We start from the raw sequence: 26,486 nt of genomic DNA, 5'->3' as shown, positions 1-26,486 counted from the left end.
TGCAGTTTAACTTGTTCTGTTGCCATGAATACAATGCAAAGGAAAATATTTAACTGAAAATTAATTGATTTAATACGATTTTTTTTAAGATTCAAATAAATACATCATTAATGGTTCCAGTTACCGAATGGGTTTCCAATGCTGTAAACGTTACACTTAAACATTCACATTAACTGTTTGGTTAGCCCTGCGATAGACTGGCGACCTGTCCAGGGTGAACCCCGCCTCTCGTCTGATGACAGCTGGGATAGGCTCCAGCAGACCCCGCAACCCTTAACAGGAATAAGCGGTTATAGAAGATGAATGAATGAATGAACATTAACTGTTTTCTAACAAGCTAATTTCTCCACATAAAGAAGCAGCAAATATGGAGCTGATTTTACCTGAAGGGAATTGTCTATCTTTACATTTGCCTCCCTGAAACCAAAAACAACACAGCTAAATTAAAAGAAATTGATTCAGTATTGTGTCTATTAGCTAATGTTTTTAGTTATTAGCATGTACGGCTAACTAGCCACAGTAGCGTTATCTCCAGAGCTAAAGTATATTCATTATTAAACTGAATAATTTTGTGGGATTATTCCATAGTTATATTAAATAGAATATGTTTAATATAATAATTACTAAATAAAACTATGGTTAACTATGCTCTCTGTAACACACTGCTGCTGCCTTCTTGCCATGTTCTTTACATGGATTGTTAACCATGGTTAGCATGGTGAATTTTGTCTGCGATGTATGCCTACAGTTTTTGCTTCAGAAGGACTAGCTTAGCTTAATATAGTGTCAACAGCATGTGCACATTTCAAACTTTTTTTTTTTTTACTTGGGGAGGGCAATAATTTACTTTTGGAACTGGACTTTTCAACCAGCTTACACAGCTAGCAAGACGCTATCCTGTTCTTGTTCTTTTCTTTTCGTCCGTGCAAAATGAAAGACCTACTGATAAAAATGTTTGAAGAATTTCAAATGATAAACTGTAAATAAACTCCCACTGTGAATTGTAAACTGTTAAGCTCTAGAACAGGGCTGCCCAATTTGGGGCCCGCGGGCCAAAGTTGGCCCGCGACTGATTATTTTTGGCCCGCGGCCCATGCTCATATTTTTAATAATTAAATTATTATTATTTTCCCACTGCCAGCAGTCGGAATATCTCTTTTAATGTTTATTTATTGTTGCACTTCCTCTCCTGACCACAACTTAGCATTGTGTTACATTGGGGGTAGGGTGGCGCTGTTTAGCTCCCGTCAGCTCAAATCCGGCCGGAAGCCCGTGACCAGAGAGTGAGAAGATGCTGGGATGCTCCAGGCCCTCTAGTATATACAGTCAATGGCTCCAGGGTGAATCTGCCTTCAGCCGTCGACTTCCAGGCTGCTCAGCCTGGGAGGCTGCACAAGCGCCACCCTCAACAACAATCAGCACAACCAATCAGAGCTCATGCGGCATCCATTCGAAGCGAGTGAGCGCGACTCGTTTGAACCTACAGTCAATGGTTTGAACACGAAGCGATAAGCGGAGTGAGCCACCGAGCGAACTGCTTTAAGTTAGATGCAAACTGCTTTTTGAAGTAAGTTAGATATTTAAGCTAATTGATTGCTTCGACTAATGCAAACAAGAGCTAGATTTTACGAAATTACAAATATAATTTTTACAAATTATAGGTAACCAAGACTACACAGAGTATTTTTGTAAATAAACTGGTTAGTTTATATGTGTTAGAAATTTTTAATTGCAAGTTACTGCTAACGTTAGCTTAGCTTGTTTGTTTGTTTGTTAACACAAAAGGCACCAGCCTTCAAGGCTAATTGCAGAGAGTAGTGCCTTGCAGGGTGATTATTAGGCTAATGATGATTTCATATTGCATGTCATTATTCAGTCAGCTGCTTTCGAGGCTGATTGCAGTAGGAAATCGTCAAAAAAAAAGCTAAAAAGCTGAAGCTGTTGTCCAATTATATTACTATTTTAAAATGATTGTTCAAGGCAGCAGAGAGTGTAATATTTCAGTCTTGTAGGGGCATGTTGTCCCATGTTGTTGAAGACATAGGCCTGGTAGCCTTATTATTTTTCTGCTTTAAATAAACAGAAGTGCCATTCATTTTCAAAATTACTTTGTATCACTGTTTATTTTGCAAAGTTATATCATAGTCATATTTAATTAAATGCACTGCAACATGAATGTTTAGTTTTGGCCCGTGACCCTGTACCCTGATTCATTTTTGGCCCTCCACTGAGAAGTATTTGGGCACCCCTGCTCTAGAAGATAAAGCTTGGTTAGCAATGACATGGTTTGCAGCAGGGATTCAAAAACCATCATTAGTTCTATGGGTAAATAAAGACGTCAAGACAAGATGAAGTACTTTTGTTTGACATTTCATGGGTCTTGGTCAGGTCATTTTCACATACGGATCCTCCTCTGCTCTTTCCAGAACTCAGCAATCCCTTGAGAGAGTGCAAACTCAGCAAAGCCCCTGCACTCACGGGGAGTGAAGCCCACCAAAGCGGTGCCCTTCATGCCAATTCCCTGCCTCCCGGCCAGCTCGGCAACCCTCGCTGTGATGAAGGAGGCTGGTGCGTGGCAGTATGGCTGACCATCGATGCTGAAAGAAGGCCACGGTTCACCTTTAGTCAGGTGACCGGGTGCAATCCCCTTCACACTCTCCACATTACAAGCGATTTCCACAGCACCTTCATGCGGCAAGGCCAGCACCTGCACACCAGGCAGACCCCCTGGAGTGGACTCCCTGATGGCTGTGGCAATGCTGCGGCCCACGGCGATGTCCTGGGTGTCAATAGTGACATTGCAGTTCATAACGTACGGACTGGCCCCGACACCTGCAGGAAACCAACCAAGTAAAAACACTTTCAGACACCGTCTCTTTCATTTTATTTATGAGAGTCTGTGGAATATGGAATAAAAAAAATAAGAAGTGTAAATTGTGTCCATTTTTTTCACTGGAGTCGGACATCAAAAGGGCAACTTCACAATCAGCAGGAACAAGAGAAAAGACCTGAGCTTCTTTTCCAGCATATAGCACACGTGATGTGAATATTCTACTTAAGGAACTCATCCTTCGATGCAGCTATAATCAATACATTTAGCAATAAACAATGTTCCATATGCAGTTGCAATCAAAATTATTTAACCCCCACAGCAAATTAAGTTTGTTGGCAAAATGTACAAACTGTGTTGAGCTATTTAAATTGTTCTTATTTGATTTGTTTATTGCAAACAGTTGCTAGTTTGTACATTTTGCCAATAAACTTAACCGCCACAGCAAATTAAGTTTATTGGCAAAATGTACAAATCAAGGGCTTCATTAGTTGCATCACGTGTGCTTGAGATAGAACACCTCAAATACCTGGACTGTTGACGGTGACATTTGATTGCATGTTAGAAACATGGCTAAGTCAAGAGAATTGCCCAAAATGGTCAGAGAAGAGATCATTGCCTTGCACAAACAAGGAAATGGATACACAAAGCTAGCAAAGACATTGAACATTCCTAGAGATACAGTTGGAAGCATAGGTTCCGAGTTTAAAGTTAAAGGAACAGTGGCTACACTACCTGGACATGGCAGAAAAAGTCAGTTATCAAGGTCTGCCACCAGATTCCTGAAGAGGCAGATAGTCAAAAACCCTCAACTGACAGCAAAGGACCTGCAGCAAGACTTGGAGGCAGCAGGCACTGAGGTTTCAGTTTCCAGAGTAAGGCGCACACTAAACGCTGAAGGGCTTCATGCCCGAACTCCAAAAAGTACACCACTGTTGACCCAAAAGCACAAGAAAAGCTGTCTCGAATTTGCTCAAAACTATATAAATAAGCCAAAGAGGTTTTGGGATTCTGTTCTGTAGAAAGATGAAACAACGCTGGAACTTTATGGGCCTATGGCTCAGCGGTATATCTGGAGGACGAAGAATGAAGCATGCACTGAAAAGAACACCCTGCCTATGGTGAAGCATGGCAGGGGCTCAGTGATGCTCTGGGGTTCTTTTGCTTCCTCTGGCACTGGAAACCTGCAGCATGTGGAGGGCAAGTAGGATACAATCAAGTATCAGAAAATCCTGGGAGAAAATTTCATTCTGTAAGGAAGCTTGAAGCTTGATGTAAGCATCATTGGACCTTCAGCACGCAAACCAAAGAATATTATTTAACTGGAGGCCTTTGACTATGAGGAATGGGCTAAGATTCCCCAGAAACGCTGCCAGAAGCTGGTGTCTGGCTATGCGTCACGTTTGCAGCAGGTCATAAAGGGTGCTCTACTAAATACTAAAGATGCACTTGTAATATTAGTTGTGTTGAGCTATTTAAATTGTTCTTATTTGATTTGTTTATTGAAAACAGCTGCTAGTTTGTACATTTTGGAAATAAGCCTAATTTACAGTGGGGGTTGAATAACTTATTCTTATAATGCATATTTCATCTCACAGTTTTGATTCGACAGACTTTACTGCACCTCCACTGTTTTGCTTTCATCTACATCCTTTCCAAATGTAGGTGGCTGCATTTTTTATTTTATTTTTTTTAAGACATAAAAGCTCTGATCAACTATATGTTTTGCTGCTCGTCTGACTGCAGTCAAGAGCCACATGTTTTGGAGGAGTTGGGGAACATCAAGACTGAGCTAAAAGGAGTGAATATTGAAATATATCAGGTGACACATAACTTTTAATGAATAGTAATGTTACTGTGTCTGCTTTACCAACTGTCAGACTGCTATCGCAAATTTGCCGCTGCACTTTAGATTAGTCTTTAAAAGGTTTAAAACAGAGAAGGGAGATGCCTTGTGGTCTAGATAACAAACAAATACAGAGACAAAGTCCTGCATTGTCTAATAAAGGGAAATAAGACACTGTAACTTGACGTGCAGCTCAGTCGCTGGGCCAGCTCTCACTCACCTGTGAGGCCGAATCGTTTCTGTGGCTGTGACCCCACGTCGGGCTTGATTGCCAGCAGGTCTGTAGTCTTCTTAAACCATCCCATCTCCTTCCTCCTGTGCGCCAGCCCCCGCTGTAGGGGGTAGTCCGCCCAGCCGAACAGGAAGGCACTGGTGCCCCGGACCCTCTCTGTAAGTCCCTGAGCCACAGCTGAGCCCAGGCAAGAACACAGACACATTATGTTGACCAGCAACTCATCACATGCACATCATTTCAGAAACACGAGAGCCATGGGAGCGTGACAGACTAAACACACCAGAGGGGGTGTAATTCAGGCAGACGGAAGAATATGGACACATGGCTCACTTATTATGTGCACGCATAATATAATAATACAGAGCTTGTTAGTGAGTTTGCCAATTACCGTTCTGCAATCACACCACACAAATTAGCATACTGAGAGCACACGTCAGGCATGCAGGCCACATGCCGAGTTACTGCTCATTATCAGCAAGACACATGGTCGCTATGTTAGCTGAGAAACTGTGAAATTAATCAACAGCACAGGAAACAAAAGAGGATCTCACATCATCAGCCACTAGACACGTTCCTAAAAATACTATGGATGCACTCATTACACTGCACTGTATCTCTACTCTATATGCAGTTTATCAGGTAAACACAAGCAGTCATAAGGCATGCCAAAATGACCATGGTTAAAAGAAGATGACAGTTGCCCACTCCAAAGGACAAATACACTTTCAAATCACATCCTATGCATGCATCATCCATGATTTCTGTTTGCACATTAGATGCTTTATATTATATGATCCACTGAGTGAAGTAAAAACTCTTCTCTGTCTGAAGCAGCTGTTGGACAGAATAATAATCACAAGAAGTGCCTGAGCCCACAAAGCTAATGAGCAAATACAGCGACGTGATCAATTTAGCGGACGGGGACATATTTATAAATGCACTCGGTCACAAATGACACCTCACCTTGAGCCTCTTTGGCACAGTCCTCCACTCCCACCTCTTCCCCCAGGGGGTAGATGGGTACGAGGTCAACGGAGCCCATGCACGGGTGGACCCCTGTGTGAGCGCGCATGTCAATCAGCCCACACGCTTTCTCGCATGCAGACAGAACTGCCTCCCCTAGAATACATCATAAATAACATCAAACACACTGTCACAGCCAAGCCCCGATGCACTGGCGAGAGTCATTATATAAAAGAGAGATCCAGAGCTGTAAACCTCACTGAGGGCTGCGTTTCAGGAGATGAACTTTTCTTTATGATATTTGCCAGAGCAATGTTCTGATTTTTTTTTTTTTGTGCGTGTTTAAATCTCTGACAAAGCTTATTAAAGGATTTCTTCTTCTCAGAGGATTGGAGAGCCAGGGCTGAATCCCTGCTGGAGCAGCACTACTACACCAAGCAGCTGACTCTTTCCATTCTCAGGAGCAGGAGAACGAATTCAATAATGTAACATCCCAATGAACAAGTGAAAAAAAATAATATTAGATACTTACTGATTGAGTCGATACTGGCTACGATGGTAATGACAGAACGGTTGTAGTCATGATCATTAAAGATGTTCAGCACTGTGGTTCCCTCTCGTCCAACACCTGATGAACAATTATAACATGATATTCAAATAAGTGTCTCTTTGGAAATGATGTTTTAGACTTATAGTATGAGTTCATTGCTAAGGCATGTGGTACCCTCATGTTACCAGATGCAGTGATTTCACAGGGGATATTAACAGACTTGCCTCCAGGCCATACTTGTATGTTTTAATTTCTTTTCCCCCAGACTTTAACAGATTTAACTGGAGACTATTCAGTCAGAATTTATTCAGCGTTCAACTGGCCTGCATGCCTGAGCAGAGATCAGTCCTTTGAATAGGGGCATGGGTTGCCAGGTTGGGGTAACAGATGGGTTGAAACTGAGTGCAGTGTGATGATCGTGTGTCTAGATTGTGTTTCATAAATTGACCTTGCAACTTCAGATCCATTTGGCATAATAATAATAAATATGTATTGAATTTTGTATGACAGTTATTGTATGTAAGAGTGCCACGGAAGAAAACCAGGACAAACAAAAAAATAATACAGGAGGACGCCAATAGAGGGCATTCAGGAGAGACTCAATGTGATGTGCCAGCTGAGGTAGCATTTGATCAATAAGCTTGTGCAGCAGCTTCTTTGGCAGGGTCTGCAGACTGAAAAAAAAATGGATATTCTACACTTCAAAAACACGGGTCAAATGAGCTTGTTCACCTCAGAGCCCCTTAAACAAATGCAAATCATTTCAGAAGTATATATAAGTCAGTAAATTCAACTTGCCTTCAGTGTTGTACAAGGCTGCCTTGGCCACAGTCTCCACCAGGTCTTTCCTGCGAGCCTCAGAGACGTTGAGGAGACATGCCACCAGGCGTCGGCCCAAGGAAGTTGAGGCCATGTTTCTGCAATAGCAGCGAGACTGAAATGTGAAATGCACAGATTGGACTTAAAATGAAACAAATTACAGTATTAGAGCCACAGCGAAGGAAATGTAACTTCTGAAATGAGGACTTGAATTTGTAAACAATAAAATAAAACATGTCTCATGTCAGCCAATGTCACTTTAAAGTTCAATTTACTACTTTTTCTGTTTTGTCAAAGTTGCACCTGCACCTTAAACCTGTCATCAAAAGCATAACTGTATTAATTTTGCTACTTGCTATTAAGTGGAATATTGGTTAATTGAAATGAGGATGCCATCTACAGTTAGTTTGTGGAGCTGCCCTTTACCACAACATCAGTGCAGCTATAGAATAATACCCTTTGCCATGTAACCCAGTGACAATAATGACAAGATAACATACAAAATATCCAGTGCATTTAAACTGGTGCAGCCCGTTAGATATTTGTTGGAGTCTGGGTTACCTTACGGATGATGAAGGGAGTTTTCTTATGTCCAGACTTAATATGACCGACTAATCATTCAAGTGTGAAACAGTTTCTACAACGCAGCCTACTGGAATCATCGAGAGTAGAGTTGCTCCATATCTGTGCCCGTTATAGAACGGGTTCAAAGTCCAGCCTGCTGCAAACTAACTCAATGCACTGCGTCCGAGTCAAAATCATAGACTATCAAAACATGTGGTAGCAGCCAGCGTGTCAGTGGCATACTCGACGTAAAAGTGAATGCCCTTTCACCACTGACATGTGCAGTACGAGATCACGAGGCACTCAGCACTCCTACCAATGCCTTTTCGTTCAGATTATCGGACATGTACCGAAGTATGGTGCATAGTCTAGATTTCAGAGTGTTTAGCTAAAGTTTATAAGGATCCTTGCAAGAGAGTTCGCTCCCGTTGCCCCCCCCCCCCCCTCCAGGTACATCTCTGTCCTGAAGGACCCTTGTGACTATAATACAGTAATACTAAAATCACTCTGCTATAAATGTTAGCGACAGTTGGCATTTTACTTATAATTAATATCAGATATAGTCGTTTGGGAGTTTATTTTGTCACGATTGTCGAAACCGGAAGTTCGTGGGAGTAAACTATCTCGCCAATATCCATGCCCTCCTATGCTCTTATCTTTGGAGACAATGTTTAGACATGCGCAGAAGCGCTAATGTGTTGAAACTATGCAAACCAAACTGGGGTTGATGGGTGTGTTTTTGATAAACAGCGCCTCTTTGTGGAGAAAAATAGTAAACGTTTATTCTAAAACTGTCACAATTTAAGATGGACAACGGAAGAATACGAAGTAATTTTGTTAGTTTATCGTAATAAGCCCCGCGGGCCTTGTTCTGACGTTAGCTGTCGATAATGTGAGGCTGTTGTTAGCCGAGGTAGCTATCGTTAGTGTGCTAGCTAGCTGGCAGCAGCACCATGGACTGACTGCGTAGAGAACGAAAACGCCAAATCATTTCTTATTTTAGAGTCCATGCTAACTACCAGAGCGGCTGCGGTGGGTTTCACTTTAATAACTGTGGCCAACGCGATGACCTCTGTAGCAGCGACGGCATCCTCCGAGCTCCGAGGGCTGCATACCTCAGCCAGAGGGGATGCATGCTCGGGGAGCCCGCGGCAGAGGCTGCAGAAGCTGCTCGCGGTCCCTGGATACGTCCCGAGCAGAGTGAACGACCTGCTGCTGCTGCGGCCCGACACGGACGGTCACAGCGACTCGAAAGGAAAGGAGGAGAGCCGTAACAAGCATGTCGTTTTCTTCCACGGGGATATCCAGGTGAGTGTGACTTGGGGGGTCTGATCTGGGAGGGGTCTCAGGTTATCTATAGAGAGATGGCATGTGTAAATGAATCATTGTAATCCCGTATAGTTATCACCGTGACAGTTGCTTTCCATGCCGCTAGGGCTTGTTTTCTGTTGCCTTTTATATACAGTACTGTGTGCTCCATGTTATAATGAATCCACGTTTCTTTCTCTATTTTCTCTCTATTTGAGTTGTCAGATGACAAAAACCAAGGACCATCTGCGCAGATCACTGCATTAAAGCACCACTTGTTTGGTAGAAGCTTATTGATTCAGTTAATCATGGCTGGTGGTTTGAAAGTAATCGGAACAGCATTATAACTGGTATCTGTTTGGTTTCTTTAATGTGTAGCCACACCTCCAGTATTGTGGTAGAAAATAACTCTCAAAAGTAAAAAGCAATTTGTTTGAATGTGCAATTTAATGTGCACAAATGAGTGTCCCAGCAAAACACCAGTCTGCAAGCTCAAAATCACACTCAGGACATTAAACCAGTGAGCCTGAGAGAGGTTATTAGGCAGATATCTGACCCCACCACCACACTTGGCTGCTCTCAGCTCCTTTAATATCAGGTTAAGTTTATTTTTATGGCACCTCATCAGTGAACAAGCCAGTGTGAGCTCAGCAAATGGTAACAAAATGTGAGAGAGAGCAAAACAAGTTTGGTCCTCAAAGGTATGGTCCATCTTCTGTTTGTTTTGCTGCGAGCTGCATCAGCTTAGTGTGCCTAACTGAAAATTTAACCCAAGTATCTAAGTAGGAGTTTATGGATTTGTAGTGATAACATATTGCCTAAAGATATAGTGCTGCAGCTTAACCACAGTATTTATCTTAACTCTGTTTTGTTGGAATGCATGCCAATATAGTATGAGAGGTTGAACATTACTTGTGAACTTTTCTGTGTGTTGAGGGGACAGAGTCTTGCTGAGTTCTGGCCATGTTATATCACTGTTAGACTTGTAAAACATCCTGAGCCTTTAGACCTTTCAGTCTGCCAGTCTCAAAGTCTAATGCTCCACCGACAGAAATGATCTGAGTCATTCTATAAGGTGTGTGTCTGTGTGCAACAGTTCAAAATCACAATCCCTGCACAGTTCCTGATACGTGCTCCACCACACAGCAGTTACCTTTCTGCCTGAGACAATAAATTGAGCTCAGCTGACTGACTATGACATACAGGTGACACTTTTAGGATATCTGGGAAGTGTGGTTCAAAGACCCACCTACAGTTACCAGGTATCGCCATAGGTGTCGCTAAAGAGAAGGAAACTGAGATATGCAGCCCTATGCTGAAAGTCCATAGCTTTTAAACTGAAGTCGGCATCACAATCCTCCCTCACATGGTTTAAAAAGAGAACTTTAATGAATGGCACAGTTTTACTCTCATGGATTAGGGCAGTTAAATACAAAGTGTTGAAATGAACATGTTGTTAAAGTGTGTGTTTGTTTGCTGTAATCATACCTCCTCTTCCTATTGACCAGAAAGAGTTCCCATCCTAACAGGATTTCAGTGGAAAGTAGCTTCAAGGAAACCTTGAGCAGCTGACGATTGTTTTAATGGTACATTAAGGAAACTGGTTAATGTACCATTAAGATAAAAAGCATTTACTACCATTGTACACGTAAGAGATTGTGAGTTCCCATCACAGTGGTGCTTTAAAAAGAAAATAAATGCATACACAGTACAAGCAGTCAAAATAGCCTCTCAAATGAAATCATAAGCACCTTCAATTTACATCACATAGCAACCCTTAAACTGTGGCTATAAAATGTGTCAGACCATAAAAAAATATATTGCAGTGTGGATGAATTTGATGTTTTCTCTTTGGTCTCCAGCTGCTTTTGGAGGTGCTTCACTTGTGCGCAGTTAGTTTCTGAGTTCTGAGTAAAGGGCCTTAAAGAATAGACTTGGTGGAGTCTCTTGAGTTTGTTCCAATGCAGAGAAGAAGATTAAACATTGCACATTTATTTTCCTTGTCTAACTGCTACCCAGGACTGCCCTCATTTATTACATCTTTTCATATTGCCTGATCTGTTTATTCATTGTCCTTGTCAGCAGTTCATTAGGCAACTCTGCAAGCCAGTGTTAATATTCCCACAGTGTTGTGGTATTTCCCAGGAGACCGTTGTCTGTGCAGGATGCTGTGACAGTTTCCATGTAAATAAATTGAATGAGGTCATTGTGTTCAGTCTGACAGCACACAGAGAAGACGCTGCTGATGAAACCAATTAAGTGAGTCAAAGATCCACCCATGTGTGCTGCTTTTAGTCCCAATCAGCGTGGTTGGAATCAGGACACAATATAGGAACTTTGTTTTGCTCTGCTCACAGATGAATAACTTTAGCAAATATCTTTGATGTTTAGCACACGATTATGTTTTATTTAATCATTCATTCTTAATATTTAACATTTAATATCCCAACAACAGCAAACAGAGCTCTTGGTGTATTATGGATGTATATCTACTTGTCATGTTATTCCAATGTTTATAAGCTGTGTAATGGAGATTTAAACGGCAGCTTTCTCTCTGCTCTTTGTGCAGAACTTCCAGGAGGAGATGGCTCTGCAGTCTGAAGGAGCCCAGTGGCTCTCCTGGAGTCTGGAGCAGGTTGCTCTCACCCTGGGGCGACGTTTCCCTGACAGATACATCTGGGTGGTGAGGGCCTCCCGCATGTATCTGCACAAGTTCAGCTGCTACCACAACTTTGTGGAAAGCAACATGTTCGGGGCACCGGAGCACTCTCTGTACTCGGCTAACTATGGAGCATTTTGCCATCTCAGGTGTGGTCATTTGCAATTGTTTTCTTCTTAACTATCTGTCGTGTGGTGCAGTGGAGGATTTGCATGAATATTTGGAATGTTAATAGATTACCCTGCACCTTAGAGAATGTGTGCAGGTGAGCCATTAACTTTACTGCATGCTGATAGTGTGCTGCCCTTTCTGATCACAGGGCCCTGCTGAGTCATGGGATGCAGCAAGCTGACCTGCCAAACCCCCTCCAGCTGAAAGGAGGCACTGGCAGCATCCCCCCAGGGTTCTCTCTGACTCTGGTGGGCTTCAGCAAAGGCTGCGTGGTTCTGAACCAGATTGTGTATGAGCTGGGTGGGGCCCGTGCAGACCCGCGGATGTCGCCCTTTGTTAAACGCATCACAGACATGTTCTGGCTCGACGGGGGGCACCCAGGGGGCAGCGAGACCTGGGTGACAGACAAGCTGGTGCTGAAGGAGCTGGCTGCCAGCGGCGTGTCTATTCACGCCCACGTGACCCCCTACGAGGTGTGTGACCCGATGCGGGCCTGGGTGGGCCGCGAGCACGGACATTTCATCAAGACTCTGGAGGAGTTCGGGGCTTGTCCAAGTAAGAAGCTGCACTTCGAGGATGAGCCCCCCTCCATCGAGAACCACTTCAGGGTCATCCAGGAGTTCTGAGTTTGGTTCAAAATGGCAGCAGCAGCACATCTATCACCTGAACTGATGATCTGATCTTCACTGAGCGCTTTATGTAACTTGTTAGAATACAGATTGGTGTGTCGTATTCGCTGGTCTTACCTCAATGTTTCAGTGCTTAAGGGCTCCAGATTTAGAGCATGCGACAGAAGATGGTGTGTTCATTCACCTACAGCTGAAGACACTAAAGTTGAGGTGGGATGATTATCATCCTGCTGCCTCGTAAAACTGAGCAGGAATATGCAGCTATGAAAAGTGGACGATGGACAATGATACCATCCATGATCTTCTTTAAAATGTAACATTTTACATGTGATTCATGTTAAATTGATTTTGTCTATGATGACATTTCTATCATTTAAGATATTCATGATTTTGTGTAACATGGTTTTAAATTGAATGTTGGGCTGATGATGATTACGTTCTCATCATGGCTGTACTTGCGTTGAACTACTGTTAGACACCTGAATGTCTCAGCTGAGGTCAGACTTCATCAGTCGATCTTTCAGTTGATTGTATTTCAACTGTAGCACTTAATTATGACTATTTGTGATATGGTCATTTCATTCCTCCTCTTCCACAAATAATTTGGCAGACATTTTCAGTGCACCAGGATAAAGGACAAACCAAAACATTGAAGTTTTATTGTGGTAGCACTTTTTTATTTTTATTTAGTTTTTGCTGCCACAATGACCAAAACATAAAACTGCTCGTTGGTTTATTACGGCATGAACTATTATTCATCTATGTAGTAGATGATGTTAATCTGCTGATGGAGATCATTTGGCTCATATGTCAGCTGTTGTTCCCAAAATTAAGAATAACCTTAAACACAATATTGTTATAACTAAAAAAAAAATCTGTAGCTACTCTATTATTTTTCTTAATTAATTGATGTTAATTTGCTTTTTCTCAAAATGGTTTTCTTTTAAATACCCAGATGAAAGAAAATATTATAACTATGTTGTTTTTTTGTAAGATGAAATACCATCTTGTTAATACTACTTCTATCTTAATTGTCTCATGTTGGAAGAAGTTTTATGCACAGATCAGGCATAACATTGTGACCACCTTCCTAATATAGTGTAGGTCTCCCTTGTGGCTCCAAAACAGTTGTGACTCATCAGAGAATGGACATGGGCCTTCTGAGGGTGTCCTGTACTTGATCAGTTTGGGATCTAGTGAATTGGGAGGCCAGTTCAACACCTTGTGCTGTTCTTCATGATTTTTTTTAGTTGTTCCTAAAGCATTTTTGTGTGTGTGCCTGTGTCAGGCTGCTGCCATCAAGGAGTGTCATTGCTATGGGGTGGGGGTGCCTGGTCTGGTCTAGGTGGGTGCTACATGTCTAAGTAACATCCACATGAATGCCAGGTCCAGAAGTTTCCCAGCAGAACATTTTTGTGACAGCAGTGTGCATTGCAGTGGGTAAAAACACAATCTTGTCTCTGTAAATCAAGTGTCTTGTTCAGATTATTCTGCTGATGGCTTGTCAGTGTTGGCAGCATGTGTATTAATCTGCTTGAGCTTCAATAGCAACTTTGCACCTAGCTGATGGCTGCAAATGGTTTTGCTGAATGTAACTTCTCAAGCATTCCATTATGTTTCCTGGCCAGATAGAGCCAGCACGACAGACGTCATTTTAACTCATCTACTTGCTAAGTGACACACACTGACACCACTCCACCTTGTCCTATTTAACAGTTAACCAAAGACGGAGCATGATTACTGGAGTGCAGTTTTACCTCCAATCTCTAGAATCAGCAGGTGGCAGCAGTGTGGAATTATTGAAATATAAGGAAGTGAAAAACTGACGCCCAGTGGACTGACTCAGGTCAACAAAGACGACATGACAAATACTCCGTTATTCTACCATCTTTAATGAGCTTTTTTTCAGGTTGCTTTGTGATGCCTATATATTAGCCTGCAGTTGATCAGAATACAAATGGATTATGTTTTTTGTTTTAGTCATTTCAAATTGCAATCAGAATGTTCATATATTAAAAAAAAAAATATACATGCAAAATAAAGGTACATCTGAAACATTTATTTGCTTGCTGGTTTGACTCTTAACATACAGCATCTTTCAGTCTCACTGAGAGAGAACATACTGGAATGTTGACATCAGCGGTGCTCCACTTTCTCCAGGACGATGCCAGCTGAGCACCTCCCGTTCAGACAATGAGCGCTCACACACCGAGGCCACTGAGTGACAAGCTGCTGGAAATAACACAGTACAATCGCTGTACAAAACCACAAACCCAACACTACAGCATAAGTCATGTTCAAGTGACTGATAAACAAAGGCAGCAAAAACACGAGCCACTGCGTCCATCAGAGCACTTCGTCATCTGGCACAGCGAGATCCCTGACATCACTGCCACACAAAACAGGTCCATCTACTCTCCGGATTGAACTACTTACATCTTCAGATCTTTTATACACACTCTGCTGACAGAGGAAAAGAACAGACACCATTTCAGCCTGGATCAAGATTACTTTAAAGACACGCACCTGTTTGAAGAGGTATTACAAAAAGCCGAGTCGACAGATATGTGATTAAGATTCAAGCTTATTTTCTTATACAGTAGCAAAGGGCGTTTTGCTCAGCTTCACTGGCTATTACACTCATGTGACTGTGTCACACTGAGATAGACTTAATCAAAAAGCATCAATCTGCAAACTCAGAGGTTAAATCACTCGCTGAGATGAAAATCTTTTACAGTGTGGCGTTCCAGTTTTCTAGGATGACAGCATACAGATGAGAGCATGGCTGCGGTAGGAGACACCCATCTCCCACACAAAGGCCATTGTGCCAGTCGGTGACAACAACAAACAAATACAATGTGGTCCTATTCGGTTTGGCACCTCGACACCAAAAGAGGAATGTTTTTGCTGGAGGTCAAGAGTGATCAGAGAGTTGCCTGTGCTTTACTTTCAGTGAGGTGAGATTTTGTTTCGTTCAAGGTTGACTTGAACAAAAGATGGCAAATCCTGGGAGTCAATAGCACCTCATATTTCACATTATACAGTGGTTCTTGTCACGCTTCCTGGGACAAACATCCATCTTCTTTTTTTTTTTCTCTAAAACTTCACACTCAAATCATTATTCCAACTTTCTTATGACCTGCATATCTTAACATCAAAACTTAAAGGAATAATCAGGGCATACGATTATTCCCTGAAACTATTCCTTTCAATGCTTCTTTCAAGACGAGACACATTTCTAGTTCCTTCCAACTGTCAACATTCTTCCTGTCTAAAACCATCTGACTCATCTCCGTTTCCACCTTGACTTTACTTCCCAAAACCACCTACCAACTAATCCTTACTTTCATACGCCAATTTTTCCCTCTATTCTTTCCACTGTAACCACAACAGCATCTTGTTTTAAATAACACCTTAATCATACTACCTGTATCCCACCACAATCTCAACACTTCTTTATAAGACACATAAGCACATTATTTACAACAAAATATAAAGTATAAGTCCAGCACATAAATAATAATAATAACAGGCTTATAAGAATAACATATAGAATACAAAACAGAGTGAGCAGCATGCCCTGAGACAAAACAACAGGAACAGTTCATTTGAGGCACCCTGACCCAGGAGGACTGGAGTAGCTTTTAATGAAAGCAGACTGAATGGCTTTGGTGAGGCACTGAAAGACACAACGAACCCCTCAAGGACACACAAGCACACACGCTTTCATAAATAGCTCCCCTTTTGTTTATCACTTCAGTACGTGTGCTTATGAAGTAAGTGCTAAAGTCGTGTTTCTCCTCTGAAAAAAAAAACAAAGAGGAACTTGCAGCTCTGCGAGGAAACCATTCGAGGGTGTGGCATGTGAGTCATTGCTTTTTTTTTTTTTTTTGTGCGCTGCAACAGTTTGAAGTTTATCTACCTCTTATGTTAGGACTAACAATAATGCCACAAATACTGCTCGCTTTAAGCCTTTTTGCCAAAGCAGTTTCTTCTACAAGATTTCATTATAACCTATAAGTTAATATTAGATTAACACAAGTGGAAGACTTTCTGTTTATTTGAAGGGGGTTGCACTATTAAAATTAAATTCATCTAAAACCCTGAGCTAAATTTAAACCCTCAACCTTTAGCACAAATGCAGGAAATGGAAGTTAAACATCAAGGGATAAGGCAGACATATAAGGAATGTAACGAGCTCGTGTGTAATCCTGCCTCTCTGCTGGTTGACTGTAAAGTCGAAGAGCGGATCAGATGTGAAACAAAACCATAGCACAGGGAGCAACCTTGTTTTGCGTACAGAGACCAAAATCTGGTTTCTGATAAAGCCGCTGCCCTGCTGTCCCTCTTTAACATGCAAATAAGGATACTTCCTTTTTTGCTGAGTGCTTATCTTGAGATCACACATTTTAGCTGAAGCACGAGTGGAACAGAACTGTGACTAGGGTTGCAAACATACAGCACTTCCCAGCATAAGGCAGAGGCAAAGATTAAAAACGCACAAGTATTGCATAGATCTCCCCGGAAATACTCCATACTAGCCTTCATCAGTACAGGGACGACTAAACACTCAGCACAGAGTGGGTTAATGTAGCCCTTAGAAAACACATCTCAACAATGAAAGGAATTAAATACTTTAGGTTAAGCACACTGCATTAATTGAGACACACTGTACAATTTTCATGTTTTAACAACAACAGATCCGTAAGTTTAGCTGGTTATCTTTGGTTTGAGAGGTCGATCTTACAATTGATCCATTAGTGGAACATAAACACAGCCTGCGTGTACTCTTGAGCGGTGGGCAGAAGACAGTTGGTTTTCAGGAGGCTAAAAGAATGTATAAACTCAGAGGAAGACGTGCGAACCCCCGCCTTACTTCAATTTCATTTCATTTTTTTAAATGTCACCCTCTCCAGCGGCGTGCGTCTCGTCGTCAAAGCGAGGCCTTTTTCCATGAGAGTGTGGAGAGTCAAGGAAGTTCTCCTTGTCTTCGAAGTCTTCGGGTGGCGCGGTCCACTTGATGCCGCAGCTCCTTTCGCGGATGGTAGCGGGATCCGGGCTCAGACAGAGCTGCTGCTGCCACAGCCAGGGGTGGGTCATGCACTCGGCAGCACTGGGCCGATCCCTGTGGTCAAAGCACAACATCCAGCACTCTGAGCCAACGCACGGTTCACAGAGATTCACGCTATGTAATATATGATGTGATATACACTCATTTCATTTACATGTAATTTACGGCTTCTTCAAAAGCAGGCAGATTTTTTTATTTGGATTATAAAAAAACAGGATTAAAGAAAGTGAAATCCACCCTGACCAGGGGTGATTAAACGAGTAAATCTAACATTAGCAGCATATACTTCCTCAACATTTGAATAAAGGGTTCTTTAGTCGATTATGAATGTGCTCAGTGTGGTTGACTCATCTTTGTTAGACATTACGTGTCAGTTAAGCTGTGTTGCGTTTACATGTCCACACTATTTCATTTTAATTAAAAACATAAATCATTTGATTGGTCTAAAGCCAAGTTCCCACCCTGCTTTTACTCACTCGGGGGCTTTGACCAGCAGCTTGCGGATGAAGTCCACAGCCAGCTCAGACACACTGGAGAAGCCCTCACTGCTGTAGTCCACGTTGACCTGGGACACGTTCAGATACGTCTCCTGCTTGTCATCACCGGCAAACGGAGACTCACCCGTTACCAGCATGTAGGATATAACGCCAACGCTCCTGGGGAACACACACACACACACACGCAGGGCACAGTCAAAACATGTTTGAGACTGCGGTGGAAATGCAAGTGAATACTTTTACTAACAAACACACAGATCTACTTCCAGGCTTTTGGCCATCACAGTTTAATGCTCATTCTAATAGCTCTAGTTCAAAGCATATTGTCGTGTCCTTAAAACGTCCCCCATCTCAAGACAGAATGAGATCATCTATCTCATTCTGTCTTGGAGATGGGGGACGTTTTGACATTTTTAAAAATCACCTAAACAAAACTGTAATTTTGAAAGTGACGCATCCTTTGCTGAGTGTCGTCCCTCCTCTCCCACTTTCCTGTCTTTCTCTCTTACTATCTATCAAATTAAAACATAAAAACGCCTCAAAATATAACTTTACTTTGAGTGAATAATAATAATTTTAATCAGAGTAAATGACAGGTGGCCCCTTCACTGAATGCTACATGATCTGCGACCTTAACAAAATGGCAGCCGGTTGTGTTAACAGGGACCTACAGGCCTGAACTGGGTTAGGTTGGTTTTGCAAGGATTGACTCACCATAGGTCAGTCGCTGTTGTGATTGGCTCATAATTGAGGACCTCCGGGGCTGGATGTGAGAGAAAGAGAAATAAAAATCAGGAGTCATTCATTATTGCAAGAATGTCGTGTTTGTGCAATTTCCTGCATTTCATGACTCATAATGCTTTCCTTCTCCACTACTGCGGATATATTTCAGGTGTGTCTTGTGTTACCGTCATCTGCTTACTGCTTTCATCAAAGCACAAAACAGATCAGACAAATAAAGGAGCTGTGACAGCAAAACGTACAGACGGTCCGGCTTGACAAAAAGACGGGCTAGTGCTTCTTGAGAACCGTTTTCCAGAAGGGATTATTTAAAGCCAATCATCTCTATGACTAATAGCTACACTGTAACTACTGATAACTGTTGGAGCATTTCTTTTTGATATCAGGTATGTATATAAAAGTCTACTGTATAGGTGTAAAATACACAGTAATGCTAACAGAGTAATAGGGGACTTTCATTAACCTTAAATAAGTATTAATGTCTAAAAGAGAACACAGTTCACCGACAGATATCCTGTCTGATGTCTTTGATCACCTTACCAACATATTCAGGTGTGCCAAGAATCTCTCTAAGCTCTCCGACCGCACCCAGTCTGCGTGCCAGGCCAAAGTCTACGATCTTTATGTCTCCTGGAGGGGACAGGCTGGTCAGGAGAATATTCTGTGGCTGAGAGAAACGTGAAGAGGAAACGCAGTGTGAACATCATGTGAAAGCAGAAGTACAGACAAGGCACACTTTTGACGACAAGTGTTTTATCAAGGTCTCTTTAAACACTTGTTGATAAACGGTTGCGCCTGCTGTAGGAGAGGTGTTTACCACATCTAACACTATTATTTATTTAGGCACAGATAATATATTGACCGCATGACACTGTATAAACACTACTATTATGTTAGTGCACCGTTCTCTAAAAGTAAGGCAGGGAACATACAGTACACGTTTGTTTGGTTTGCACCAGTGACACCATTTTCAGGTCAAAAGACAAGTGTCTATGTTGAAACACCTGCTAATGTCAAATTCGCAGCCCCCAGACTTTGTGCTCTGTTACCACCTATAATCCTAGTTATAATCCTAGTCCTGGGCTTCACAGTGTTGCGGAAATTGGAAATGAGGGTTTTAAGGAAAAAAGGAAATGCCAAGCAGTTATGGTTAAAGTTTGTGGTAAAGTGAGTGAACTTTTAAAAATAGATTCCTTTGGCTCCAGCTACATTCATGCATATGATTCATTTCCTGTGTGTGTGTGCATGTGTGTGTGTGTATGTATATACAGACCTTTAGGTCTAAGTGGACCAGGTTGCTCTGGTGGAGGTTGTGGACTCCCTCCAGTGTTTGCCTGATCAGACGGGTGATCTGGGACTCTGGCAGCAGCTCCTCAGACATGCAGTGGTCAAATATCTCTCCACCTGCCGCACTGGTTAAGGAAGAAACACAAGACACTGTAAACACACAAATACACACATAGAACACAGTTTGTGTACTGGCCACGGCTGGTGAAATACATTAAACATTAGATGCAGTCTGTATGTGGTGCACTTTGCACAGGAGAATATACAGTGTCTGCTGGTGGTTTTAGTGGCCAAAGCCGTAGCCAGATCATCTCTGGTTAGATGGTACAAGTCCTGGCTTCACTACATTTCAGATTATTCAGGCTTCTGATTTGGTATTTCTCCTGGAAGCCAGCAATCAACAGACTGAGTTCACAATATGTGTGCTCTCAGCAAGAGATTAGAGTGATTCCAACCAGTATTAAAGGTGTGGTTAGAAGCTGAGTAATTCACGTGAATACAAACACGCGCATTCTTATTTCTAATCTTGGCCACACGTGCAGTTTCTGTTTGAGTGTACAAAGACACAAAATGAAGGAAACACACCAGGCAAGCATGAGGTTTTTTTTGGAAAAGATCATTTAACATGATAGGGCAAAATGTCAAGACTAAGATGAGGTTTGTCCATCTGCCTCTACTCTTGAGCAGGAGTTTCAGCTCAAGCAGCTTTAGTGTTCAAACAAATCCTGATAAACCTGTTGTGAAGAATGAGCTGTTTGGAGTCATTTAAAAGAAAAAACTCCTAATGTGCAGCTCCATAAGACAGGACAAACAGGACTTTGCCCTTATGCCAGTATTTACTGGATCACATTGCCGCAAGCTAGAGGCACAGAAAAGGTGGAGTAAGCCATTTTTTTTGTCAAATTCAGCAAATATCTACTCATGGTCAATCAAAAAAGATCTGGTATTTGTACACACTGCCGGTTCTTTATATGAGGGAAAAAAAAGAAAGAGTGGCTCGGAGCAACAGTCCAGTCTACAGGGACCTGAGGCGTTGACGTTCATGCAGACGACAGGGGGACGGAAAGTGGAGGCGGATAGACGGCATTGTAAGCAAGATGGAACTTCTACACAAGAAGAGCAACTGTAAATCTGGCTAATGGTAACGTGCTGAATACGAAGAGAGAACTGGCCAAGTAAAAAGCCCCAGAGGAACGAGGAAATACAGAGGGAAAAAAATAAGTTAGGAATTGTGCTAGGATCAGGCTTTTACAAGGCTTTTTAATGTTAGAGAAGACTCCAAAGGTTGGAAGACAGATGTAGAAGTTGCTCTGTTTCAGCCCAACAGGTGGGTATCATTAGTTTTGCTGTGGTCCACAGAACCAAGATAAGCTGTGATATGCAGGAGAGTTGTGAGTATCACTGTCTGAAGCTGGTGTGCCAGCTCTGGGAATCCATCTCATCATCTCTGCATGTTAGATTGCAGCTGCAACTGTAGCAACAGTTTGAGATCCCACTACCAAGCTTATTATAGTCCTTTAGTCATTTTTCTTTCTTGGGACTAGATTACTTCACCATTAATGGTGTCTGACATGTTGAGAGACTAATTAAATACAAAGAATGACATATTAAATAAAAAAAAACACAGTAAAGTAAAAAGGTGAGAGAGCATATTACTAGGTTTGTTTGAACTCACTATTCCAGCACTAAGACGATGTCGTGATCCGTCTCATAAGCAGCGTGCAGGTTGACCACTCTGGGGTTGTTACGAGCCATCTCCAGGACGGCCATCTCGTGAATAACTTCTGCCCGGCAGTTACGACCTCTCCTCCTCTTCCGTAGGAACTTGGCAGCAAACACTTTCCCCGTGGCCTTCTCGACACATCGTTTAACCACGGCAAACTTCCCCCTATGAGGAATAAAACATTCATTTGCTAAATGAGTTCAGGATAATGAGGAGAAGGCAAAGCGGTCTCAGAAAATGCTGTCTTGTAACGGATAACATATAACGCTGAATAATATAGAGCCCAGAACTTGGTCAGAAGAAGCTTAGCTTTTCATAAATGATTGTAGTGTTGAGATACAGTCAGATAACAGGTTCTGTATCTTCATTAATATCAGCACAAAACTACGGTGTTACCACTGCTATTATGTCTTGTGCTCTGATATTAGTTTGTTATTAAAATATGACACTGGATATACAGTATTTTGTCTGTATTTGGGCAGAAGACGGAAGTAGCTACCTGCTGCTAGCTTTAAGTGTGATCATTTATCATGAAAGGCCAACCAAAGCAAAAATCCAGTGATAATTTGGTGTTTGTGACATACAATATGCATTTGGGTCTGTGTTTGAAGCTCATCTCCTTAGTTTCAACTAGACAAGAAGGCCAGCTAGTTAGAAATCAAACCTTTATCACTCAGTTATAAAACAAGTCATCGCTAGAGTTCCCCTGTAAAAAAAAAAAACCCTTATGAGGGAAACATTGTGTTATTCAACTGACGTCACAAACTATATTTGTAATGCACATTTTCAAAGCTGAGAGCAGACAATGGCAATTTGGAAGAAGATTCCAAGACACCGCTTTATGGTATGGGAACACAAAAAGGGTATTATATAGTTATAGTATATAAAAATTCAAGTACTTAGTCTTTCTAACTTTCTGTCTCTAATCTGAGTCAAACTCATATACACCCTCCTGTATTCTCAGATCCTCCTTTGACAGTCAAATTATTACACTACCTTCCCCTGCTGTCCGCCATGGGTTTCAGAGCATCCTGTTGTCGACTCAGTGCCTCTTTTTAAAACTGCTAACTCCATTTAATCTATATACTCATTGCCCACTATGGGATAATTAAAAGGATTAGCTATCTATCTATTACATTTTATACATTTATTATTGTTGGCTTTATTGTTTATGATGTTTTATGAATTGCTCTGGAAGGCGGCCATAAATAAATGTATTACTGTAATTATTAAGTCAAGCCAATGTTTATTTCTATAGCACATTTAATAGCAACCTCAGGTGACCGAAGTGCTGTACGAGCAAAACTAATATAGATACAATGATCAGGCATAACATTATGACCACCTTCCTAATATTGTCCTTGCGCCTCCAAAGCAGTTGTGACTCATCAGAGAATGGACATGGTTTACATGTTTTTTGAGTTGTTCCTAAAGCGTTTTCGTGTGTGTGTCTGTGTCAGGCTGCATCCTGCTGGGGGTGTCTGGTCTGGTCTAGGTGGGTGGTACATGTCTACATCCACATGAATGTCAGGTCCAAATGTTTCCCAGAAGAACATTATACTGTCACACAACAGTCAATGCTATATACTTCAGCTGTCAGTGGTTTTAATGTTGTGGCTGATCGGTGTATATATGTGTTGTAAAAAACGAAAACAGCGGCTTGAAACAAAAGTGGGGTGTTATTTATTTTCAATACGGAGACGGGCCTCCTTATTCCTGTTAATCGTAAGACAGAAAATACTTATGGATATTTAACTAATTTCACTGAAAGATGTACTAAAACATAACTGGTAGTTTCAGTCTGAAAAAAAAAAAAAAATGAACAAACAATGCAAGACAGAAAGATCATTGTTCTAGTAAGTTCACACTCTATACCTTTGCTATAAATAACTTCAAACTCGAGCTCCAAAGTAGAACCAAAATGATAACCAGCCTAACTCGACTGCCCTTATCGTGCTTTTAAAAATATTCACCTCAGAAGTTCCTGTTTTGATAAGTCACAAACAAATAAGTGAACAGAAGTGGCTTGTACCATTTCTTCTTTCTAAAGTCTGGTTTGCACATGTGCTTGCTTCCTTCCCTCTGTGGACTATTACAGTACATGAAGTATTACTTCAAACACACCTCAGAGCTCTTAGGATGTGATCATCAACCATCAGTGGTTACCATGGTGCACACACAGACCCAAACACATGACAAAGATCTACTGTACCACGAGTAAGTCGTGTCCCCTGGCACGGCAATGCTCGTGTTTTTACAGTGGTTGAAGCCTACAGTCCAGAGTCCGAATACCGCTAACATCAGTGCAGTAAATGACTTGATCTGAGCAAATACACTTATTGCTGATACAGATTTCAGTGATATGAAGATAAATAGCCCTCATTTAGATGTTATATCCACATTTAACATGCAGTAAAGCAATAATGTAAATATTTCTAATAGACTCACACATTTGTAAATATGTGGCAATAAATCCTAAAGTCCTCTAGCTTGACTGAGTAACTTCCTGCACACAGCGTTCAGCCCGGAGAAGAACTCCTAAACTTCTCTCGCACATACAGAACTACAGCCAAATGTGTTTGACTCACCTTCCCAGCTCTCCCGTGATTTCATACACATTTTCCATCGGCTCCGTGCTGATCGGAGTCTGAATTTCGCCGAGCAGTCCGGCGGAGAGTCCGCTGCGACTGTCAAGCCGCCTCCGAGACATCTTCGTTGTTAGTCCCGTTCCCTGCCGCCCGCTTCGATGCCTTGCGAAAGTAACTGAGAGACTGACCACAAAACTAACACACGCGACTAGTTCTCGTTAGCACTGACCGTTTCACATTAGTTCTATGTTATTGTTAGCTAAGCCGGCTATCATGCTACTGTTTAGTCTGGCTCGGCTAGTTTACCGACTCCGGCTAGCTCAACTGTCGCTAAGTTAGCTCGACGCCAATGTCGAGGGTTCAAAAGTGAGTTAAAGCTATTTCTCTCCGCTCCACCAACGACGACCTAAGCTTTACATACGGGCGACTCCAATGACAAGATTATCCAAGCTCCCGCTGCAGGCGACCATCAGTTAGTTTAGTAAGTTGGTCTGGAGAGTTTTCGATCATTTTTACATCCCTGTTTGACACTTTCGCGACACGTCACTGCCTGGCGCATGCGCACTATTGTTGCTGTTTCCAGTTTTGAAATGTGGAGACAGACCGGGCAGACGGCTCAACCTATGGCGGCCTTGTTGTTCTTACAGGACTCCTATGTCGATTTTTATTGATTCTATGTCTAAGCAAATCATTGTAAGCCACAGTTTTCGAAATGGTAAATCCAAATCGGAAGATGCAAATAAACTGTAAGATTTAAACTGTCCACGTTCCCCCATTTAACATGTCATCATTTAAGAAAAAATTTTATTTTTCATATTTTCTAAGTAGAAAGTCAAAATATTTATACAACATTTTGTCTTTCTGGGCCATAATCAAGATTTAGTATAATTAAAAAAATTTTCCATTTGTAATATTTCATATAAATGTCAGTAAAGATCACATGTAAATTTATTAACATCTGGTGAAGCATCTGGAGTGCACTATGCCTCGCACAGACTCTGTATTTAAACTAAGAAAACTCCCAACTTCTTAGCATCATGCAGTCACACTTGTATAGGGATAGTTATCATGTTGTATTTTAAAAATATATTTCTACCTGTTTTTTATTTTGTTTCTCTTAACCTATTTTCTGTTTGTTGACCTAGCTGGAAAAGTGTAGGTTTAGAGGACAGTGGAAAGGGTTTTTTAGATAATACATTTTGTTATCTACAAATTCAAACTTTCGTAAAAGATTAATAAAGATCATGTATATGTAATAAAAAAAATCATCATTTGTTATCTTTTATTACAATCATTGGAGTGAAATGGAGACACACATACAGGAGCTTTGCATAGAGTGGAATTCTGAAAACTGGATCCGGGTCCTGTCAGAAATGCACTAGGAGAGACGAGAGGTGCAGCTTTCCTTATTTGGATGTAAAGCAGTCTTACCAGTCCTCTGCACCAGAAAAGCCTCATTATGGTGAATGTCAATTTGTCCAAGTGTTGTGGATCCTAACGTGAGGCGTTGCTGCCCATGTCACAAATCTGACCCTCAAGGAAACATGAGATGATGCTCTGTAAAGATTTGGCAGAAGCCAGAAGTGGGATGTGTTTGAAAGACTGAAATAGAGAGCAGGCCTAATGGTTGACTTTGCAAGCCCCAAACCTTTGGTACATTCGGTGCAAAATATATATTTATACACACAACAGGACGGACATACATATACATTTATATACAAAGAGACAAACAGGACTGCACACATGGTACACATACATGTGTTCTCACGTTTCACAAAATCAAAACAGCCCTATTGATTCATTACTTCTTCATAAGCAATGAACCATAACCATCAACCTATTACTAAGATAGGCAGACACGCACATGTGAAAGTAACATTTTAGAAACATGCTGCCAAGATACTCGCCGTTACACTGCCATAGAGAAAACAAACTATTGCATTCACACATTGTCCATTCCTAAAGCACCTATTTCCTACACCTTGTTCTCATGAGCTTAACACTC

At 41.6% G+C, this 26,486-nt stretch overlaps 3 protein-coding genes across 3 annotated transcripts; 1 reads left to right on the top strand and 2 right to left on the bottom strand.

Moving 5' to 3' along the window:
- Window positions 1-1,778: 1,778 nt before the first annotated feature.
- ftcdnl1 (formiminotransferase cyclodeaminase N-terminal like 1) lies at window positions 1,779-8,270 on the bottom strand. Its single transcript, XM_084544604.1, has 6 exons — window positions 7,805-8,270; window positions 7,223-7,358; window positions 6,407-6,502; window positions 5,875-6,030; window positions 4,897-5,085; window positions 1,779-2,832 (listed from the first exon to the last, which is right to left on the bottom strand). The coding sequence occupies exons 2-6, from the start codon at window positions 7,335-7,337 to the stop codon at window positions 2,396-2,398; spliced, it is 993 nt and encodes a 330-aa protein (XP_084400730.1). The 5' UTR covers window positions 7,338-7,358; window positions 7,805-8,270; the 3' UTR covers window positions 1,779-2,395.
- A 284-nt stretch (window positions 8,271-8,554) lies between these two features.
- Window positions 8,555-14,633, top strand: cUnh2orf69 (chromosome Un C2orf69 homolog). The gene is made up of 3 exons (XM_084544503.1): window positions 8,555-9,115; window positions 11,685-11,923; window positions 12,094-14,633. The coding sequence occupies exons 1-3, from the start codon at window positions 8,816-8,818 to the stop codon at window positions 12,569-12,571; spliced, it is 1,017 nt and encodes a 338-aa protein (XP_084400629.1). The 5' UTR covers window positions 8,555-8,815; the 3' UTR covers window positions 12,572-14,633.
- Window positions 14,447-25,105, bottom strand: stk17b (serine/threonine kinase 17b (apoptosis-inducing)). Its single transcript, XM_084544502.1, has 7 exons — window positions 24,482-25,105; window positions 21,846-22,058; window positions 20,157-20,295; window positions 19,424-19,550; window positions 18,857-18,905; window positions 18,122-18,301; window positions 14,447-17,699 (listed from the first exon to the last, which is right to left on the bottom strand). The coding sequence occupies exons 1-7, from the start codon at window positions 24,601-24,603 to the stop codon at window positions 17,471-17,473; spliced, it is 1,059 nt and encodes a 352-aa protein (XP_084400628.1). The 5' UTR covers window positions 24,604-25,105; the 3' UTR covers window positions 14,447-17,470.
- Window positions 25,106-26,486: the final 1,381 nt, after the last annotated feature.

The sequence above is a fragment of the Chelon labrosus genome (assembly GCF_963514085.1).
Source record: "Chelon labrosus genome assembly, chromosome: 5".
Taxonomy (NCBI): Eukaryota; Metazoa; Chordata; class Actinopteri; order Mugiliformes; family Mugilidae; genus Chelon; species Chelon labrosus.
This window is presented reverse-complemented; position numbering and strand designations above follow the sequence as displayed.

Coding starts and splice junctions, on each gene's coding strand:
- stk17b (XM_084544502.1), bottom strand. CDS start 24,603: ATGTCTCGGAGGCGGCTTGACAGTCGCAGCGGACTCTCCGCCGGACTG. Junction 22,059..24,481: donor ATCACGGGAGAGCTGGGAAG/GTGAGTCAAACA, acceptor TATTCCTCATAG/GGGGAAGTTTGCCGTGGTTA. Junction 20,296..21,845: donor ATCGTCTTAGTGCTGGAATA/GTGAGTTCAAAC, acceptor TTCCTTAACCAG/TGCGGCAGGTGGAGAGATAT.
- ftcdnl1 (XM_084544604.1), bottom strand. CDS start 7,337: ATGGCCTCAACTTCCTTGGGCCGACGCCTGGTGGCATGTCTCCTCAAC. Junction 6,031..6,406: donor AGCCAGTATCGACTCAATCA/GTAAGTATCTAA, acceptor GATGTATTCTAG/GGGAGGCAGTTCTGTCTGCA. Junction 5,086..5,874: donor CTGTGCCAAAGAGGCTCAAG/GTGAGGTGTCAT, acceptor GCCTGGGCTCAG/CTGTGGCTCAGGGACTTACA.
- cUnh2orf69 (XM_084544503.1), top strand. CDS start 8,816: ATGCTAACTACCAGAGCGGCTGCGGTGGGTTTCACTTTAATAACTGTG. Junction 9,116..11,684: donor TCTTCCACGGGGATATCCAG/GTGAGTGTGACT, acceptor CTCTTTGTGCAG/AACTTCCAGGAGGAGATGGC. Junction 11,924..12,093: donor GGAGCATTTTGCCATCTCAG/GTGTGGTCATTT, acceptor TTCTGATCACAG/GGCCCTGCTGAGTCATGGGA.